Source organism: Taeniopygia guttata, chromosome 1 (assembly GCF_048771995.1).
Source record: "Taeniopygia guttata chromosome 1, bTaeGut7.mat, whole genome shotgun sequence".
In the NCBI taxonomy this organism is placed as follows: domain Eukaryota; kingdom Metazoa; phylum Chordata; class Aves; order Passeriformes; family Estrildidae; genus Taeniopygia; species Taeniopygia guttata.
In genome coordinates, this window is record NC_133024.1 from 29,605,810 (window position 1) to 29,627,428 (window position 21,619).

The 21,619-nt window shown below is 45.2% G+C and overlaps 1 protein-coding gene across 2 annotated transcripts; it reads left to right on the plus strand.

Annotated features, from left to right (window-relative positions):
* The first annotated feature begins 1,973 nt into the window (after nucleotides 1–1,973).
* On the plus strand, nucleotides 1,974–21,382 carry NRIP2 (nuclear receptor interacting protein 2). Of its 2 annotated transcripts, XR_012054829.1 has the most exons (7): nucleotides 1,974–3,075; nucleotides 7,645–7,821; nucleotides 11,996–12,078; nucleotides 12,511–12,638; nucleotides 14,479–14,531; nucleotides 15,340–15,484; nucleotides 18,946–21,382. XR_012054829.1 is itself a non-coding variant. In XM_012569863.5 (6 exons), exons 1-6 carry the CDS (start codon nucleotides 2,845–2,847, stop codon nucleotides 15,430–15,432), a joined length of 765 nt encoding a protein of 254 aa, XP_012425317.5. In that variant the 5' UTR covers nucleotides 1,975–2,844; the 3' UTR covers nucleotides 15,433–21,382. The 2 variants fall into 2 exon arrangements, 1 of the variants encoding a protein (XP_012425317.5); XM_012569863.5 differs by having other exon boundaries at nucleotides 1,975–3,075; nucleotides 15,340–21,382.
* Nucleotides 21,383–21,619: the final 237 nt, after the last annotated feature.

The following is a 21,619-nucleotide window of genomic DNA, read 5'->3' on the forward strand; positions in this document are numbered from 1 at the left end:
GGTTACTGCTGAGCTCTGTAAGAACACAGCTTGTCACAACAGGAATGTAAAGCTCTCCATCTACAATCTACCCTCCCACCTGCACTGTGTAAAATCTCAGGAGGACAAAATAATAGTTTCCAAACTGTTAAAAGAGAAAAATTCAAAGCTGAAAAGAAATCTCTAAGAAAGAGAAACCACCATTAGAAGTCGCAAAAGTAGCAGGATAATATTTTAAAGAAGAATTATTAGGCTAGCTTTGGGGCTAAAATAACCCAAAACCAGAAATCACCTAACCTACCTAGTAAATGGGCTCTGTTTAAGAACAGGGTGGAAAAAGTAATAGCTGAATGGAAAAAAAAAAAACAGTGACCTAGAACCTAGCATGTCTCTGATGGGAGAAGATAGTACCTTAGCTGACTTCACCTCCATAAAAATGCTGGGGGTTTTTGTCAGATCTAGGAACTAACACATCACAGCACATAAAGAGTTAAGTGACCTACATCTAGAAGCAAAAGTGATGAAGGAGGAGAGAAAGCTTTAAACAAGACTTGAAGATTCCTCCCCTTTGAGGCACAAGGAGAGAAATACTTGATGAATTAGGGACCAGGACTAACTGGTGAGAGCCAAAAGCAGAACTGCTCAAGCAATGGCTCCAGCCCAGCTGCAAGACAAACCAATTTTGATTAGGATTTGCCAAAATGCCTGGCAAAATAAACTAATAAAGGGTGACTAGCTGCAAAGAGGTGCTGGGACTGGGAACTAGGAGAGCTCCCTCTTCATTCCCACATACAGATCCAGGGTGGGAGGTGATCTCATCAGAAATTGTGTATTTCTGCCCATAGACTTCAAGGCAGGGACTGTAGGTGACCTGGTTCTAAGATGTTCTGTAGCACTTTACAGTCTCAGGGTCCATTCTGAGGCTTTAATAAAATTGGCAGTGCCAATTTTCCATCATCTGCCTTGTTGTGGCTGGCCTGCTCAGGTATTCACGGTCAGCAGGAGGGGAAGCACCTCTTGGCCCTGTGTGAGAGTAAAGGTGCATGATTCAGTACTGGTTTACATGGATGGTTAAAGGACCTGATGGCAAGACTCAGAGGATATTCATTGTGGCCACAGGAGGTCAAAAGTGTGTAAATCAGGAATCAGAGCAACCCACAGGTAAGAAAACAAGACAGTAGGAACACAGGTTCCCTGTAAATATCCATTACTTAAATTCTTTTCTTAATTTGACTCACAGATAGATAAGGACAGCTCAAAACACCTCTGAGTTGCTGTTGGGACTCTGCTTGCATTATGGTATTGAAGTTTGGCCTTGGAGTATAAGGCAATTAGAATGTATTTCCACTCCCACTCCTGAAAAATCTAGTGCTGTGATTTGGCGGTATTGGATTTGCTTCTTAGTATTCAATATTCACTTTTTTATACACAATCTAGAACATGAAAATAATTGGTATCAGTAATACTAATAAGTATTACTAAGTAATACAACTAAGACAGAAAACAAAACAAAAGGAGCAACAGAAAGTGTCCTTTCATTGTAACTTTTTTAGTCCATTGCTGCTATTCCTTCTGTGATGCACAGGAAAGCTGTTTCACTGCTTGCTGGCTTTCCTGGAAATGTAATGCTGTCCTTAGCTTCACAGCTGAGTAAAGTTTTGGTTCCTCCCTGTACCTGATATCACACCTGGTGCTTAATGGGGCAGTGCATTAGCCAGAGAAAAGGGATCAAAATGAGACAGCATCAGTTCAAGTTAAAATTCATAGTTTCAAGCAGGCCAATATGAAGACAGAAAGCTGAAAAAGGGAATTCTACCATGTTCTGTCTCCCCTGAGAGAAAGGATGTCTGCTCAGGTCCAGACACCCCACACTGCAGCAGCACCAGCATTCTTTTGGTATAAACAGGGAGCCAAGTCTGCTGGTATCAACGAGCCAGTGATTTTAGGCTTGCTTTCGATAGAATGGAATGAGAAGGAGGACAGAGTATAGAATGGAATGAGAAGGAGGACAGAGTCGGGCACAACACATTTGCCTTGGCTGGAAGCAGAAACCAGACCTTCAGCATTTCATTCAAGCTACACAGAAACATCCTTCAGCGCAGCCTATTGCAAAGGCATGACACTCTCTGCAGAAATGGGACTGGGCATGCCTGCCAGGAGCCTTGAGGAGGATACTCTCCCATTTACCGAGGCACTGCATCATCTTCCAGGCTGACCCGAGTTGCTGCCAGTGTTTACAGAGACACCGAGAAGCGTCAAAGCCCCCTGGCAGAGGCAGCGGAGCGCGCAGGCTGCCGCCGGCAGCTGTAGCGTGTCCCCAGGAGCCGGGGACAGGCGGGCACACACACGGACACACACACGGACACGGACACGGACACGGACACGGACACGCGCGGTGCGTGCGCGCAGCCCGCCGAGGTAAGTCCGGCCCCCAGCATCCAGCGGGGCCATCCTTCTGCTGCTGGATTTTTCCAGCCGGAGCATCCTGCCGGCTCTGCCGTGATTTATGGAAAGCGGTTTCTGACGCGCGGCTTTTTCTATTACGACACGGACCCACGGACTGGAGGAGGCAAAGCTGCGGTCAGGGCAAGAGAAGTGAGGGAGGGGAAGAGGCGGGAGCAGAAGGATACGGAGGAGTGGAGAGGACAGAGGGAGAAACAGGCACCGAGACACTTCAGAGATGGGTGAGTTATAACTAAGAGAACAGGAGGAAAGGCAGAGAAAGGAAGAGAAGGCGAGCCGTGAGGAAGAGAAAGGGAAAGGAGATCAGAGACTGAGTCAGCTTCCAGAGGGCAAACACCAGCAGACGAGTTCAGGGAATACCCCAGCACACCAAGAAGGACCTGTTCTGTCTGAATCTTCACCATGAGCACAAGGAAGAGCTGCCCCCTGCCACTGGGGCAAGGAGACCTGGAGGAAAAGCAGAGTGAGGGTATTCCCGAGCTGGAGCGAGAGGAGTGTGAGATGGAGCTGAGGAACAAAGCTATTCTGCAACAGAAGAGGCGCCTCAAACAGGCCACCCAGTTTGTGCACAAGGACTCTGCTGATCTGCTGCCTCTGGATGGCTTGACAAGGCTTGGCACCTCCAAGGATCTGGTGAGTCCACGGGGACCACGTTTGGGAGGGGGTCCTCCTAATAGCCTTCATTCCAGTTGTAGCTGCTGTCAGGCTTTGTGAAAGGATCATAGGTTCGGCAAAAATGAAACTTCCCTTCAGGATCATCTAGGAGCAGGTCAGGGTGAGGGGAAAGAATTAATCACCCATTTGCTTGCGTCCATCTTCTTGTGCCTCCCCATAGGAACCAAACTCCTCAGGCAGACATAGACTGGCAGGACTCTCCAGAATCCAAATTTCCATTCACCCAATACCTATGTATGTTCATGTGACACGTATATTTCCATGTGGGACATCTCTGAAAGCCCCTATGTATTCCTGCATGATCCAGTTGAAAAACAGAATCCTTTCTGGACTCAGCAGGGAGGGAAGTACAATTCACGAAATTCTGAGAAACTTATGTTTGACCTTGTCACTTTTTTGCATTTTTCTCTCTTCCCCCCACTCTCTGGATTTATGGAGGGGCAAGCAAAGGCAGGACTGCAAACCAGGCAGGCAGGCAGATGCAGTACCTGGCACTCTGGATGACTCCTTTGGGGAGGAGGCACCGGAGCGAGGCCTGTGGATATCTCCTTGTGGTGACGTGGATCAGGGAGCATCAGGGAGGGAGGTCTGTTCCAGCAGCCTTGGCAGTCTGGAAGGGTTTCCCCGAGGCTGAAAGCAGATTCCCAGAGGATCTGTTACTGGCTCAACTGCACACATATTCTCCTTGCTCTGGCAGTTTTGCTGTCCAACTTCTCTCCACTGTAGAGTTAAACTGCTCAAGGATGTGGAAGTCTAAACCATTTTCCCAAAAGAGGGCTCACGTCTGGTTGTGATGGGGGCACTTATTCCATCTGTGGCAGTGGGCGTCATAAAAGATCTTGTCTCTCCCTGCAGTCTGTGCTTCCCTCTGTATCCCCAGACAATCGCAGCCACACCACAGATGCTCTCATATGTGTTCCTCCAGTCATTTCCCAGCTCCTGAGGCAGTGGCACAGGGCCACACATGTGTGGGACCAGAAGGTGCCTGGCACTGAGTGGGGGCTAATCCTCCTTGCTGAAACCTTGGGGTGCAGCGGCTTGCAGACGAGGGGTCAGTGCCATGTTCTCGTGCTCCCACCACCCTCCCTGCAGCTCCCTCAGCAGCTGCTGGGAGTCCCTGGCATGGCAGGGTCAAGGGTGGCTCCTCCATGTTCCCCTGTGCTGTCACCTCATGTTCTGCAGCCGCACTCATGGCTGTTAGCAGGGCTCGGTGTGGACTGTCCCTCCGGACCTGTGTGCAGTCATGGCTGGAGGGCGAGAGCTGTGTCACATCAGTGCTGTCTTAGAGAGGAGCAGGGACTCTCCTCCCCGTGGGGAAGGAGCTCTGAATCTCCTGGAGCCCAGAGAGCCAATGCTGGCCCTCGGGGCCTGCAGCACTGCAGCTCCAACATCCCCTCTGGAGCACAGCTGGGCGTGAGCCTGGGCCCGTCCCTGGGCAGGGAATGGGGATGAGCCACTCCGGAGGCTTCTAGTGCGTGTTTGCTGACCCCAGCCACAAAGGCAGGCAGAAACACATCTGCCAGCTTTGCTTTGGGACTGACTCCTGTCACACCATGCCTCAAAGCGACAACTGGCAGCCTGAAGCCCTAAGGGGTTCCTTGAGTGAGACAGTCCTTGTCTAAATCACTTGCCACGAGGAGCTCTCCTGCTGGAATTAACCATTCCAGGCAGGAGAACTCGTGTGCTGACAGTGTTTGGTCACTGCAGCCCACTGCAAACTTCGTGTTTGATCCATAACAGAACAGCTGAAACTTTTTTACCATGGACCTAGGGAGCAGTGAATAAAGCATGAGGTGTTTTTCTCACATGGACATTTTGCTTTGGTGTTAGAGGGCACAAAATAAAGTGTGGCCACTGTGCCAAGTTCAACACACAGTGCCATATCTGGGGTCAACGTGGTACCTCCTTTTCTGCTTTAACTTGGAGCAAAAGAAGAACCAGGTCTTAGATTTCCAAGTGGGATTCAGCAGTTCCTGTAACTCAATGGGACACTGTGATATTGCTGTGATCTTTGGACGCTGCAAATCAGAGTCCCAAATATGCTTTTGGTTTGTTTTTCTAGACATTTCTCCAGCACTATGAAAACCCCATCTCTTTTTCCTAAATTGAGTTGGCTCCCTCCTGGAGGATAGGAATACAAAAAAGGAATGTCCTGAAAATGAAGCAGGAGTAGGATGTGCTGGAGAGTTTGATTTGGAGAGAGAGAGTAAAACACCCCTGACTCCTATAGCATTTACATTGGGAGGAAAGTTTAATTAATTCCCCAAAACAGGTCTCCATTGACAATGCCAGGGACTCCAGCTGTGGCAGCTCCATGGCATAAAATTAGAGCAAGTCCTCATATAATTTAAAATAAAACATCTCCTTTCTTTTGCAGCCACAGGCTGTTACTTTTTGCCATTCTTTTCTGTGTATTCTGGGTGTGCACTCAGCTTATGCAATGCATCCAGAAATGCCTGCAATTTGATGGGCCCATCATGTCTCCAATAACGAGTAATTATATATTTCTGTGGAGATCTCATGTTTCCACCTTTGCAACAAAAAGCATGATCAGTTTTGGGGTTTTTTTAAATGGGAAAAAAAAAAAAAAAAAGTAGCTACATGAGCTAAAATATTCTGGAAGTACCAAGAAGGTCTGAAGACCTGGTTTCTCATCTCCCAAAAATCAAGATCCCCAGCTCATACAATGTCACTAATCACAGCAAGGCCTGGAGGTTTCACATTGGAGAACCAGAACCTTCCCTAAATAGCACTGGGAATCTTCTTTGATCCCTCTAAGTGCCCTGAGAGGGCATCCTTTCCAGCTCCTGGCCACAACACTCCAACATCCTCCCTTACCATCTTCTAAATCTAATTGTTTCTGACCAGTCCAAGAGCTACAACGCTCTCTCCATGTCTCACTGGTGAAAGAGAAGATAGACAGGGCCCTGGGAGTCTGCTCTTGAATCAGATGCCTCCAAAATCCCAAAGCTCAGCTAATCCCAACCAGCACTTGGCCTCTTCCCAGGCTGAGTGACAAGAAGGGGACAGAGGTGGCAGCTGCAAAGAGCTTGCTGGTTCTGTGGGAAATGTTGCAGGAAGGGGGAAAGGTCCTTTGCATGCCAGATTGTGAGAGGCGGGAGGGAGGATGGGAATTTGGAGACCTGCTGTTAGTTCCCTGCCCTTTTCCCATGGCCCAGATGTTAGCTGGCAGCCAAACTGGCACTGTGCTCAGAGTATTTAGGGAGCTAAGCACAAGGGCCAGCTGTGCTGTGGGCCGGTACAGTAAGCTGGGAAAAGACCAGGAACAGAGGGATATTTTTACCCCATTTTTTCAACTGCTGCAATGTTTCTCATGCAGCATGTGAATGATCCGACTCTCACCCCTTGAGTGGCAAGGAAGCAGAGGTATGAGGGACATGGCATCTTGCAAAGAGCAATGCTGAGTGTGACCAAGGAGTCAGTGACAGCCATCCTGCACCAACCATTGGTCAAATCTGACAAATCAGGGTGCTTCAAGTTGCAGCTTGCACACTTCTCTGGCCTCAGCTCTCTGGCCATGCATGAGGCTATTCTGAAACACACGTAACCTGTGGGGCTAATGCAGCCCAGCTCATTGGCAGGTCTGGTCTAGTTTAGGTGTTTGGCCTGCCCATTGACAAAATCCTGCATCAAACTGCTGCACCACCTGGGAGATGACAATTTTTTTTTCTTTAGAGAGAGAAAAACAACATTTTAAGCTGTAGCACATTGACCCCTTTAGATTGTTTGCCTTTCTTCAAACAGACTTTTGTTACTGGGAATGCCATGGCCAGCTGAGAGCAGCTGCTCTCCTGCAGAAGGGCAGTGGAGCTGAGTACATGGAGAAAAGACAGATACCTCCAACAGGCACCTGTTTCATTGGTGTTGCCACTGTTGATTCAATAGCTGTGCAGGGACTGGATGGATCAATACTGGGCAAAATCTGGAGTATCTGATGGTGGGGAGCAGAGACAGACTCCAAGGAACATTAGAAGCTCATTTTAGTTTCCTCCTTGAGGAGCTTTCTGCTTCACTACAAATAATTGCTTGTACACCTAAAATATCTGCAGTCCTGCCTTCTTGCCCACAAGTACATCACACACACGCTACGTTCCTCTCCTCGTGCCCTCCCACATTGGAAGGTGTGAGTGTGCCTGGTGGGATGTCAGCACACACCCAGCAGGCAGTGCACTGCATTAGGCTGAACAGGAATGAGACTCTCCAGTGCATGTTTAGCTGAAGGAACAGATATCTGTGGGGAGAGCATGCATCAGGTATGTTCTTCTCCTCCAATAATTCTCCTCCCAGAGACCTGCCTGTCACAGACATCCCAACACTTTAACACCAAATCAGCAGCTACCAAAAAAAAATCTTGGGATTTAAAGAAATTTTTTTTCGATAAGCATGCCTTTCATCAGGACAATCAGTTGGGTCAGGCATTTCCAACTTACATCCCTAAGCTAGCAAATATCCTTGTCCTTAGCCCCATACTTAGCTGGGATTTCTCTTTCTTTGTGATGGAGACAGCAGCCTCATAGTGTGGTCCAGCGGCGCCTCTTGGAAGGCAACCTGAACAAGCTGCGGGGCGAGGCCAGGGGTCAGTCTGCACGGGTTCAATCTCCACTGGCAAAAGACCAGGATGAAAAGATGGAAAAGGGAGAGGACAGAAGAAAAGAGACTTCACCCCTGATAATACAGTGCCAGGTAAGGCAACAACACAGCGCTGCTGATTTCAAAGTGATGGTAAATGCTCAGAGTTCCAGCTGTCCCCCTCCCAAGGGCCATGCTGAGTTATGAATTGCAAAGCCAGCTGCAGCCAAAAAAAAGAGATTTCATGCATGGCCTCTCCTAGAGTCTGGATGCAGCTCTGGATGTAGCCAGAGGAAAGCCTTTCTGCTACATGCCTTCTAGTTGTCCATATTTGAACATAAATTACCTAAATCACATCTCCTTCCTTTGAAGGCCACCTTTCCCATGATATGAGGTATTTTATAACTGTATGTAGAAGCAAGGAATGTCTCCTTATCACTTGAAGACAGGTGCCTCTAGCTGATTTACATTTAACTAATTCCAGTTCAGTCTGATTCTCTCAGGTGTCAAAGGAGCTCCTCAGAAAGTGGCTAACTGTGCTCCAAATTAGCTCAGCTGCACCTCTTGATGGAAGCAGTATTTTTAGTTTCCTTTTCTTTTTATATCCTCCTGTACAGCAGAGCACACTACTCCTTGGCCCCTGCAGTTAGAGGAAGTGCATCCAAAAACTGTGGCCCATGGACGAGAGCTGGATGGTTAGAGCTGCACTGTAACATACAGATATGAGATTCATGAAGATACTCATGAAGACCTGTTGTACAAAACCCATTTTAAAGCTGGTTTCAGCTCAGTTAACTATCCTAAAGACCGTCTCCCATATCCAAGTGTAAAGGTTATACTTCCAAGTGAAACATATATACCTTTGAAAATTCATTTAGCACAGTAAGTTATGATAGGAACACAGCCTGGTACTAATTTTATGAAAGGCTTAGATCAGGTATCTCAGTACCAAGCAAAGCCACTGTCTGGTTTGTTTTGCAGCCTTCACTGCTGCAGTTAGGCATTGCTTACCCTGCATTTTAGACTTTAATATGTCTGGGTTAACATAACCACACCTGGGGACAGACTAGTAGGATGAATGGCTCTGAGGGTAATTTCTCCAATTACTTGGAGCCTATTTTTGAGCAAATAAAGGTGGTTCTTTTTCTTTAATAGCCTCTCCTTATTGTTCTGCAGGAGGAAGTTTAGTGATAAAGGGTGGGGTTTTTGCCAGGCATGCACATTGAACAAGGACAGGCATGTACAGGTGTTGTATCTCAGGGGTAGTAGCTAAGTCAGCATTACAGGCCACCAATCATTCCCTTTTGTGTTTCTAATGCACTGAACCCCAGCTGTCACCCACATTTTACTTACCCTCACAGAGGAAGGTTAATGAGCATCACAAGCAAGGAAACAGATCTAACACTGCATGTAACTCTCCCTGAATTCTGCACAGGCCTTTCTGTCTTTTTCTGCCCTTCTTAGGAGCCAGTCACTGTTTGTCACACTTGATCTTACACTGAAGTAAGGGAAGCTCTCCTCCCCTTCTTTTTGTCTTGCTGCTTTTGATGTTCATATTTGTGAACTTCAAAAAGCCTCTCCTGACAGTAACAGAGCTATGGCAGGAAATAGGACTCAGGCTGCCAGTTTATTTGAGCCAGAGAGGTGAGCTGGTGCCTTTTGGAGAACTGCTTGATTATAGTGCAGTTTTTATTAGAAATGGAGCACAGCCCCAGAGAAGTCTTTTTTTTTCCCTGACTCCTGAGAAAAGCTAATATACCATTTACACACAGGGAAGTATGCTGAAAATCCCAAAGTGGTAACAAATGCATCACCTGACTTGTAACTGAATTTGACTAAGGAATAAACTCAAATATATGTAGACTTCAGTGGTACATGGAGATTCAGGCAGTAAGTGGTTTCACTCTAACAGGTTTTAGTTGCCCTATGTCTAAGGCCTTTTAAGTCCCAGAGATCACAGATAGACCTAGTCTATAATTGTACTGCAGTCACTCACCCTTCTATTTGCTTAGGTGGGTTGCCCAAATGGTACTTTAGCAGAATTGCCCCTTTTTGTGACAGTTTTTGAAAAGCACTTTGGAAAACTAGTCACAACTGGCATCTGCAACATAAAATCAAGCTGTTATTTTTTGTGGTGGGGCTTGTCTCTTGTTGATTTGGGAATAGATGCTGAAAAACTTCACTGCTGTAGAAGGCCAGCTTTCCTCTATGCCAAAGCAACCTGGGATTGATCAGCCTTTTGTTTGCTAAAGCAGCTTCTTGACTTTGGGACTGACATCATTTCAGAAAACCCAGCTCTTTATAGTGATCCTTACTGACTCCCCTTCCCCTTTTTCTTGGAAATTCCCATAATTGACATTTAGATAAAAAATAAATGTGACTGGTAGTAACAGACTGAAAATTCTGGAGTAGAGATGAGAGTGGGTAAAGTGATGAAAAGTCCTCCTAGTTCAAGAAGCCTTGCAGTGCTTATGAGCTGCCTGCATTGTATTTTTGGTACACTGGGCCAAGGACTTTCCCTCAGGCTCCTGGTGAGTTCTCTAGGGAAATGGTTAGTGGTGAAGAGCTGTGTACACTCAATGAGATTAAATATTGTTTTCTACAGAATAATCACTGTCCTGTTATATCCTATCAAGACTCTAACTTGCAGATTTCCCAGCCTGCTCTGAAACAAAACTCGGTAATCTGCCTAGTGATACAGTTTAGGCTTATTATAACAACAGCAGCTCATGCATTTCAACACTGCTGCTCCCAAGTGATTCCTTAGCAATTGCACTCCAGTATTTCTCACAGGAGTTGTTTTCTTCTTTCTAACTGCTCACAGCACATTTTCGAAAATGAAATCTTGGAAATACTGGATGTAGCTCTCGGTGATGATAAATAATCATACACAGGCTTAGGTAAGAAATCAAGAAATTGAGACATTTTCCTTGATCCTGCTGGTGCTGCACTGAGTCCCTCATAGCCATGCTGATCTGCTTAAGGTGTTCAAGCATTTAAACTTGTTGGGACTGAGCATAAGAGTAGAGAAGTGGTGTCAGGTATGTTGCTGCTTCTGAGCGGTTCATGTCACAGAGTGCCATAGTGGATGGAAGAGAAGGAATCACTGGAAAAGCACAAATGATAGTAGGAATACAATGTGCCTCCCAAAAGGAAAATTATGTGAGTGGGGTTTTATTGATGGGGTTTTTTTGGGCGGTGGTGTAAGACAGAGCCTTGAAGAGCTAGGCCATCAAGAATACATATTATTAGGTACCATAGGTGAAGATGTATTTTGCAGATGACAGTTACTCCATCTTTTCCAGTTCCTTTACTAAGTCCTGTTCCTCTTTTTTTTTTCCCTCAACCTAATTCTTATTGATGTCCTTGATGACCCTATGTTTTCAGGCCCCTAAAATAAATGTAACCTGCTGTTACTTCATCACCTCAGGCCTGCCATTAAGGACCTCTCTAAAGAGGGGACAAAAACCAGATGGGAACTACATCTTCTTTTCCCTTTCATGTTCAAAGTGGTAAAGAAATGAAATGAGGAAAGCACTGGGAACTATTCCAGTAAAATCATGCACAGGTTACTTGGGTGCAGGGCACACTCTCCCCCTTTGCTAAATGACACCAGCTGTGACTATTGTAACATCATGTCTTATATCCTTAAAGAGCTATATAGGAATATGTTGTAAGCCCTACACAAAATAGTAATATCTTGATCAGGTTGTTTCTTGGATTCAGGAGTCACATGGATTTGCCAGTTATCTTGGGAACTGCCTTAAATTCAAGCTCATTTCAGGTGTGTTTGTCCTGGGTGCTCCTGCTTCTCCTTCAGACTTCTTCTGGCAGCTTTTCTACTGAGAACAAAGGTTTAGCTCTGAGACATTGTTCCCTGCAACACCAGAAGAAATGGAGAGATGAAACCCAGAGAAACTAGCACATGCTTGTATTCCTTTAGAAAACTTTGCATATTACTGCTCTGCTAACAAAGTCCATGTTGGTTTTATGAACGAATTCTCTAACTGTGCATCTCTTGACTGGAATACTGTTAAGTTAAAGTCACTAAGATAAGTGTCTGGGCAATCAAACACAAATGAAGAAAGACAATTTCAAAAATAAGTGTTTGAGAGTGATTTGCAGAGAACTGGGGAAACCACCATTGTCTTGGATGAAACTCCTGCCTTCTGACTACTGCCTAAAGCACCACAACTTGGCTATGTTGCTCAGAAAGTCCAAGTCACACAGTTGGAGGGGTGAATATGCTGATTTTGAGCCTACAGTAATTATCTGCTGTTTTTTCTAGTGCCAAGGTCAGGCATTGAAAGCAACTGTTAACACTGGGTGTCTACCAAACCTCATCTCCAAGAGGTGTTTAAACCAGCTGGGGTAAGTCTTTGAACAGTATAAAAGGAGGGATGGCTAAAGGAAAAACCATGGCAAGAACCCAGGCACTCTGGATTCCCAGCCCCAGTGATAATGACTGGCAGTTTTGCATGTGTGCATGGCTATTGAGGGGAAGATGCAGAGGGTGGGCTACAGGGACAGGCATTAGAGCACTGGCAAAGTGTATGCAGTCCCCAGACTCTGAGGCAGTGCTGTGCAATTCTGCCAGCATGACCTGCAAGGCAAAGCTGCCCAGCTGGTGGCTGGTGCTGAGGTTTTGCTGGTTGAATCTGCCTCCAGATATATGATACGAAAGAGATTCCCCCTCTTGTGGGCCTGTTCTCAGTGAGACCCAGAAGAACTGCCAACAGTGAGAAGTCCCGGTTTTCCTCCTCTTCCTCCTCTTGAGGCAATAACACCTCTTGTGTCCCACAGGCTGGAAGAAGTGTCTGCCATGGACTGTGGAGACCTCTCTCTTCCCATCCCCAGCGTTGTGGGCCGAGTAGAACATTTGGAATTGCAATTTGGCCAGGAGACAGTGATGTGTTCAGCACTGGTTGTAGGTGAGAGTGCCAGCCCCTCCTCTCTCTTGTTTCTCCTGTGTCCCTCTTGCCCTGACGAGGGCATTTAAAGGACCTTTGGAAAAAGCATGGTGGAAGGTTGGTGATGTGGCCACCTCCACTGCAGGTCAACGTACACGGTGAATACCCTCAATGTAACCGAAGGAAAAGGGCAGAGTTAGAGTACAGAGAAGACAGAAGACATTGAAACTGAGGAGAAATCAGGTGCTTTTTCAGTCTTAACTAAGGATGTGAAAAATTCTCATTTCAATTCTAAAATGGACTTTTCATAAAATTCTGCAGATGGCTTGATTAATCCTCTGGTGCCTTATGTTCTCCTATGGACTGGGCACTTGTATCTCTCGCTGGCTGGAAGTCATCAGAGAAAGTAACAGAGGGTACAGCTTATTTCCTAGAGTACTTCTCTGTGTGCTCCTTTGCCTCTGCTGCAGGGAGCACCCTGAAAGGACCTGGAAGCCCCAGAGTGCTGAGTCTCCTTCAGTGTCCTGAAGCAGGACCCTTTGAAGGAAGGGGCCATAGGAGACAAGGCAGGCCCAGAAAATGGCAGAAAGGCTGCATGTTTTGCACTTACATCAAGCTGTGCATATGCTGAAAACAACGTGGTTGTCTTTTTTCCCTCTTCTTTCTCCCTTTTAGTCTTCCAGCTTTACCTTCTTGCTTTAATTTGTTCCCCATCTTCAATGAGTCCTGCTCATCTTCCAAGGCCTCCCTTGCTCCCTCTACTCATGTACATTCTTCCCACATTTCTAAGTTATCTAGAAAGAGCTTTCTCCTCTTACACACTCCAGCTTGCTCTTCTTTCCTGGTTTCCACTCTGCTTGTTCTTGCCCTTCATGGGGAATCTGCATTAGTACCAGCACAGGTGAATTTACCCCATAGCTACTACCTACTCCCCATGTTGTTGGAACATGGAAATGGCTGCCTGGAAGGAGCAGAATTGCTACACCCATGTCTTACATCTCCCTGTGCACACAGTGCTCTCACTTATGTGGTTATAAATAAATCATAAATTACAGCCACTGGTTACAGGGCAAGCAGAAGTGTTAATGACATTACAAGTGGCTGCTGATTCCTGCAGACTCCAGGACCTGGGAATTCCTCTTTAGCTACCACTTTAACCCCTGGCATCTTCTATGTTTGCTGACACTGAAGACCTGCAGCAGTTATGAGTAGGACAGACAAGTTACATGGGAAAAAAAAAAAAAAAAAACTTAATAAAATTATTTCATAAGATTGGCTAGATTGCAGCCATTAGGTGCAAGCTTTGGTCAGACAACTGAACCAATAGTCTGCTTGCATGTCCCCTTAGCCCCTCTCCTCTCCATTTTTCCCATGCTTGTTCTCCCCTGATTCACCCTGCTGCTTGCCTTCTGCCTTTTGTCGTTCCCTTACACAGCCCATAGCTAGTTTCATGGGACCTCACAAGCCCCTTCTGATATATTAAGTTTCAAACAATCACATAAACTTCCTCAAATTTATCTCACAGTAGTCATGATAATCATTGTTTCCTTCTCTTATCAGCTGCAAAGTTCATTTTGACATCTTCAGGACTGTGCCTAAATAGCTCCTTTAAAGGCTCATGAGCGAGTGGCAGAAGAGAGAGATTTATTATTGTCACTGCTACTATCTGCTTGTTAATGTTGGTGTGTTTAACTCATCCTTTTCCTTGTTATTTTTTATCTGCTTTATATTGATTCATAAAAAATTATGAATCAGATGTTCTTGTATTTCATATCCTTTTACAGGAGAGACACAATTTTTTCTTTTTAATGAGGCAATATTACATACTCTAAAGCCTGATCAGTCTCTTCTCTCTTCTCAGATGATGAAATGCTGGAGTTTTGCATTGGCCTCCAGACTCTGTTGTCTCTCAAGGTAAGGAACAGCTCCTTGCTTATTGCAGGGCTCCTCTCAGGAAGCTCTCCAAGATCTGGTTGTTGTAAGCATCAGAATTACTTAATGTCCTGGTCCCTCAGGGCAATGCTTGTCGCACAGCTGCCTGACTGGGTGCAGTATGTTCTGAGTCACTGATTCCTTTCCAGTCCTTCTCAAAGGCTTCAAGAAAGAAAACACTCAGTAGGATACTATCACATCTCCCATTCTCTGTATTCCTGACCGTACAAGTTGCAAGCAGCAAGAGGAAACTGAAGAGGAGACAAGGAAAGACACGAGTTAGACCCATGTTGCCCTTTGAAGGCAGATGAGAACAAGCTGTGCCCTTGCTTTAAGCCAAATGCAGCTCTGTGCTCACATTCAGTGTCCAACACTCGCTGGCCATGAGTGGAAACAGTCCTTTTGTCAGCTTGGCTCAGGACCAGTGCTCTGCTGAGCCTGGCTCCTGAGTGGCTCAGGATATGGCTGCAGCAAGCTGGCTCCTGCCTGCCACACATTTGTGGCCACATGCCAGGCTCATCAAACAGGAAAAACAATGGGTTGAATGGCTGAGTGATGTGAGGACATCAACTCAGAGAGGGTCTTTGGAAGAAGGGAGGGAAATGTGTGAAGGGTTTGGAGATGAACCTCACTACAGGGAACTAGAGCAAGGAGGCCGCATGTGGGACAGGAAAAGAAAACTAAGGTCTCTACAAACCCAGAGAGGTGTTACAGGTTCTCCCCAGTCACAGATATCATGAGATTTTCTACCTGAAATGTCCAGCAAATAACTGTCTCTCTCCTTCTTTAGTGTTGCATCGACTTGGAAGAAGGTGTCCTGAGATTTAAAGCACTGAGTGAGGAGCTGCCTTTTCTACATGCCTCTGAAGAGCCTGGTCAGTGACTGGCTGCATTCCCCATGTCTGGAGACTTGCTGCCGTGAGAGACAGATGAGGGTGAGGCTCCCATGCCCCTAACCTTGCTGAGTTCTAGGCTGAGGCATTCAATGAGGAGTGAGAAAAAGGCAAGTGGGTGCTGGAAGCTGTCACTGGGAGTGCCTCAACTTGAGATATCCCTCCTTTCAGTGGACCCTCTTGCTTGTCCTGATGTGCTGAGTGGGGATTTTGTTCTTGTTCTGCTATTTGGCCCTAGTCACTCCAATTTCTGGTTCTGTGATAAATTTATGCTACCCCTTTAATGACTTTACAATACACTCTGTTCACATGAGAGTCTCTGTGAACAATCTCCAGCTGTTCTATTGACAGGAGAACATCAAAAACCTCCAAAGATTACCACAAATGTTTCCCTTCTCGTTGCCTCAATGCCAGCATGCCAGTTCTGTTTCTTTGTCAGAAGGGCTCTGTTCTCTTTGTCTGTACTCTGGGAAGCTGGATTTTGCTGCTTTTTGCTGGCTCAGAGCAGAACAGAAGTATTTTCTTGAGCAAACTGTGGCAAAAACAGTTTTAGAGTTCTCAGTTCTAAGAAAGCTTCACAGAAATGTTGAGTGCAGATGCCTAAAGCGTTGACAGGGGCTTCGGCTTTGCCATTGCATCTCTGGGCTCTAAGCTATATTATATGAATGGCAATGCTTACCATCTCTTGGTGTATACCCTGTAACCAGACTTGCACACCCTATTCTTCTGGCCAGGCCACTCCTCTCTGCACTCCAGCTGCTAGAGCTGCATCCCTGTTCCCTCTGCTGCCACTCAGTTCAAATGCTGCAATGAATTACAGCACCAAGTCTTCTGCTCTGTCAGCTCCTTTCTTCCAACTTGAAATCCAGTGTTTAAACACAGACACATCATCAGCCTTGAGTCCTGGCATCACACAGCCCACCAACTTTGCTTCTCTTGCACAAAATGATAATTTGTAGTATCAACTCAGGTTAGAGAGCTGTGAACTCATCTGGAATACTAAAGGTGATTATTAAGTCACTTAACAATTTGGTTTATTTAATTTCTTTCTTTTCTCTTTAATTTCTATACTAAAGCATAGCTATATTAAAAATACATAATCTATTCTTAACTAGCTCTAGGAAAAATGCACTAGATCAGGGCTTGTTCCATGCCTCATGGCTACTGATTCACTACCCAAACTGCAAAATATACCTTTATCCACCTTTAAAATGCTATGACAACCCCATTTTGCCTATTTTTCTGGATTAAACACCGCTGACTCTCTTCCTTTTTTATCAAACTGGTCATTGTCCCTGTTGTGCTTCTCAAAACAAGTGTATAGGCATTTTTGCCTTTTTTGTTTTTGTTTTGTTTGGTTTTTTTTTTTTTTTTTTTTGTTGTTAGTTCTTTTCTCTATAGCTGTATGCTGTAGTTTAACACATGTTAAGGACATCAGAGTAAAGCCTGGCTGATATGATTTGGGATTCACTTACCAGCAAATGGTTGGTGTGACTGGCATCTGCTGCTCCTAGAAGGAGCAGCAGACTTTTACTGTTAGTCATCATATCTTGCAGCTTCTGATACATTCCTTGACTTCTCTGCCACTCTTCTACTTGTGCATCTATTCCTGGCTGCATGAACTGCTTTCCATGAATCTCTTGAGTGACACCAATGGCTCTCTCATTTAGTCAGGAAAACATGCCTGCTCAATGAGCCTGTCTTCCCAAGTAGCAGTAATTCCTCCTGGATTTGTATCACTTGCATGCCTGACTGGCTTCTCAGATCTCTCTCAAGGAGTCTGATAGCTCACACTTGTACTAAACCATCTTGTATTCTAGCTGCAGTCTATGTAGTGCCTGGGCCAATTCTGCTGACAAAATCCTTCTTGTGATAGACAAAACACCTGTTGCTATATCCATCAACTCACCCGGTTTCCAACTCTCACTGCCCTCTAAAAACAGCATGTAGAACAAGGGCAAATAATCTATACATACAGATACCATGTCCATTACAAATCTTATTAATTTCTACGATCCATTTAAAAAAACCCTCTAAATCACAACCCAAAAGCTGATTTTGACCCTAACCCAAACAATAAACCCTAACAATGACCCTAAATCTAAGATGTAAGGCACTAAATCCTAATCCTAAATTTAACCCCTAAAACAAACTCTAAAATTTAATGCTAATTTTAACACCTAAATCAAATCTTGATCTCCTAACTATGAAACATAACATTACAAATAACCCCTAAATTTACATCATAACCCAAACATTTATCATATGACTTTAAACCCAAGACAGAAACCTAATCATAAAGACATTAACTATAAACCCTAATCCCAAAACCTAACCATAATCCCCGACCCTAAACTCTAACCATGATGTTAATCCCAGCCCCTAAACCCAAATTCCAAGGCCTAAACCTAACCCCTAACTCTCAACCCCAAACCATATAACAAAACCTAACCCCAAACCCCAACTCCAAACATATCCCTAATCCTACACCTAACCACAACCACCTCACCCTATCTGATGGCTTTTGTCATTCCCACAAGGGGCCTTGCTTCTCTCCAGAGTGCCCTGGGGCTTTTGCTGAGTTTTGCTTTGCCCTGCAAGGGGCCCTGCTGCCTTTCAGTGTCCCGGGGCTTTTGCCAGGCTTTGCGAGGCCCATACGGGGCCCTGCTTCCCTGTGGATCACCATAGGGCTTTTCTTGGGCTTTGCTGATGTCCAGGCAGATCTCTGCTGCCTTCCAGAGTGTCTGACAGCTTCTGCTGGGCTGTGCTGGTGCCCACAAGTACATGGGAAGGGGAGGGCCACCAACAGCTCCAAGTCCTGGCCACTTCCTCATGAGAGCAGCACCTAGTGTCAGTTTTGCAGCTGGGTCCTGGCTAGGGCAAGGGTGTAGGTGAATAGGAGCCTTCAGACTGAAGCCAACAGGAATCTTTCCAATTATTTTATAGGAGTGTTGGATGGGATCCTACAGAAAGCTGCCATGACTTTCAATTGACAATTCTGTTTTGACTACTGCCTGTCACTTGCAGCCCTGCAGATACTGCACACTAGCTGATGCTGGAATTCACCAGGTGCTGTTCCTACATGTCTGTCTTGGAATAACTGCTTTTGCTCACATGCAGAATGTCCTCCAGCCTTTCTGTGGTTCACATGCCTCATATTCTAAACCACTAAGAGTTCAGGCTCATCTGTGAATTGATGTGCTACACTAGGTGAAAATGTCCAGCCCTATCTATTCCTCTTTTCTCTGCTTAGTGATTCCTTCTTTGCATCCTCCTTTTCTTCTGCTCACACTGGTAAGTGATGAATTCCCTTCAAAAAGGATTCTTTCCTTTTTAGAGAATACTTTTAACACTTGCCTTGTACCCTGGATGCTACAATCCCACATTGTGCCACAATCTTGCCAGCCTTTCCTCTTTGTTGTAAACAACTGCATGTATGAATTCTCAGTCACAGAGAGGATGTTTCCAAGAAAGCACTAAATTAGTGGGAGTTCTTTTTGCAGCTCTGAAATCAGCTCCAGGGCAGAAGACATGCTCTTCACCTTCCTCCTTCAGTTGGACGCGCAGATCCACTCAGTAGAAGTCTCTTTTGTCCAGACTTTGAGGAATACGTTGACAACAGTTATCTTGGAATCTCCCCATCCAACTTTGCTGCAGGCAGACCTTCCAGAAAAAAGCCCCATTTATATGACCAAATGAGAACTGCAGGTCATAGTGCCAGGGCAGACACCTCACTTCAACCCATTCACTAAATCACAGTCTAATCCTGCAGGGCCAGTACCTGCTTTCCACACCAACATAGCTCCTGGTGGGTTTTCACCTCCCCAAGTTACTTGGCATAAAATAACACACTGTTACTGCATTTGACCTGTGTATTCTGAATTCTAGCCCACAAACATTTTCCTTTCTCCAAAGCATGTTTGTCATTACATCCGAAACACAGCCTCCATTGAGACAGAAGGAAGTCTTGGCTTTAAAATGTGATTGTAAAATAGGACTTACAACATCTTAAAGAAGCCAACTCAACTCCCATCTACAAACATGATAATTTTTAAGTCTTCCAACACTGGAAAGCAGAGTAAGTATTTTTTTGAGTGGGCTGGCAAGGCTGAAGACTGTCTTAATTGTAGTTTCTCTTGGAAAAGCCTATTATACAGATACACTTCCCTACTCCCAATTCCAGTCATCTCTATTGCTTTTGGGATATAAAGGGAACAGAGAATAATCTAAAGGTCTTTTTCACTGAAGATCAAAAAATGCTAACACTTTCATACAGAAAGCAGAAGTTCAGTACCAACTGCCAGCTCAGAGCAGGACATAGGCACATCCTGCATGTGTCCAACACTGGCTTCCTCATGATGAGGCATTTCCCTTCAATATAAAAAATGGAATGTTATTATTTTAGGGAAATCTCTCTGAACCACCTTGGTGGTCAGTTCCTATCAGGGCTGCTTTCTCATAGAGTGGGCACAGCAGTTGTGGCAAAGTCTGCAGGGAAACGCCTGCCATGGCAAATCTCTGGAACAGTGTGCAACACATCTAGGGTGAGGAGAAGGACTTCTGTCCTCCCTGAGAACATGCACTCTGCCAAAGCCACAGTCATGACCATTTCCAGGAGCTTGGGGTCACTTGGTTTTGAACAGAATGGGAGCTGCAGGATCCATATTCCCAGAGGCTCGCTCCTTCTTTCACTCCCAGCAGGTGAGCTATGGCATTGACGACCATTGAGCCACACACGTATGTTTGCATTCAATCCTCCTTTCAAGAGACTCCACTGGCACATGCCAGGATACACCTGAAGAGTTATAGAAATAACTAAATTATAGCAGAAAGATCATAAAAATGAGGGCAGGGATGGAGAGCATGTTTATTACGTCTCAGGAAAATAAGGCAACCCTCTCCCTTTATTTTTTTGCTAGTAAATTGAGCATCAGAACCAAAGCCATGAATCATTTATCTGCAAATACCCCCAGTGCCTGAGAATACTGTCAGACTCCTCACTTGCTGTGTGCTGGCACTGGGACGTACAAAGGTGTCCTGCAAAGGTGTCCCTGTTGAAAAGTTTCCCAGCACCAGCAAGTTTTGCCAATCTGCTAGAGTAGGATACAGCAAACATTTTCTGCTGTGTGGGAAGGAACAACTTCTAATTCCAACTCTGTGTCGGCTGGCAAGAACAAAGAGACAATTAGTTACAAAGAAAGTATAATGTAACTCCATCACTCCAGAGGCAGAGCCTTAAGTGGCTCCTTTCCTGAGAAGATGGACACTTCACAGAAAAACTGTTGCCAGTGGAAGTAGCCTGAGTAACAGACTTCAAGAAGTATTTGGCACTTAGGAGCTCAAGGCAGGAAAAAATAAGGAGAGCCATCTTTTGGCCAAGGAATGGTACAGATGTAGACACTTTTCATTTTCTCTTGTGCACAAGAGGCACAAGAGCAAAATGCATCTGCAAGTTATTATGTGCTGCACGCAATACAAAACTGTCAGGGGAAGCCCTCAAATGTTAGTATTTTTCCTCTACAATGGTTTTTAAAAGCTGAAAAGTTTTGGGGAACAGATGTTTTTTGTAGTGTCTGTATTTTCTCACCTCTGCTTTTCGTAGTGTGCATTGCCTGGGCTTGCACAGCAATTTTATCCTCAGGCCAGTAAAAGAGGGTTGGGGTGCACAATATTTGCAAGGCTTTTGCCCTATTTTCTTTTAAAGATGGTTTTTAGAAAAATGTCATCTCTTCCTCAGCAACTGTTTCCCATTCTTTCTGAACAATTAATAGTCCAACAGTTTGACCTTCCTTTCTTGGAAATCATTCAACCTGTACAGCAAAGTTTGTTTTACATAAAACAGTTCCAGCCATATGCACCTATTTGTACAGCCCTTGTGCTTGTGCTGCTAATAAAGATTTATATTTGGTGTTGCTAATAAAGGTTTATATTTGGCATGGACAGACAGCATTTAGTTGTTCTGTTACAAGTGTAGGCCATCCTGTTTCCCTGCCAGGCCCTATTTGCCAGAAGCAATGGTGATGATTCCTGCTGGGATGGGTGGCTGCACATCTCAGTGTCACAAGAGCTGACAATTTATTGAGGTTATAGTCTAGGTCCAAACAGCTTCAAGACAAACTCTTTGTCTTAGCCCACGAGTAGATGGTCCCTGTGGTATCAGCTCTCCACAGCTCACAG

Coding starts and splice junctions, on each gene's coding strand:
- NRIP2 (XM_012569863.5), top strand. CDS start 2,845: ATGAGCACAAGGAAGAGCTGCCCCCTGCCACTGGGGCAAGGAGACCTG. Junction 12,639..14,478: donor GTGTTCAGCACTGGTTGTAG/GTGAGAGTGCCA, acceptor CTCTCTTCTCAG/ATGATGAAATGCTGGAGTTT. Junction 14,532..15,339: donor AGACTCTGTTGTCTCTCAAG/GTAAGGAACAGC, acceptor CTCCTTCTTTAG/TGTTGCATCGACTTGGAAGA.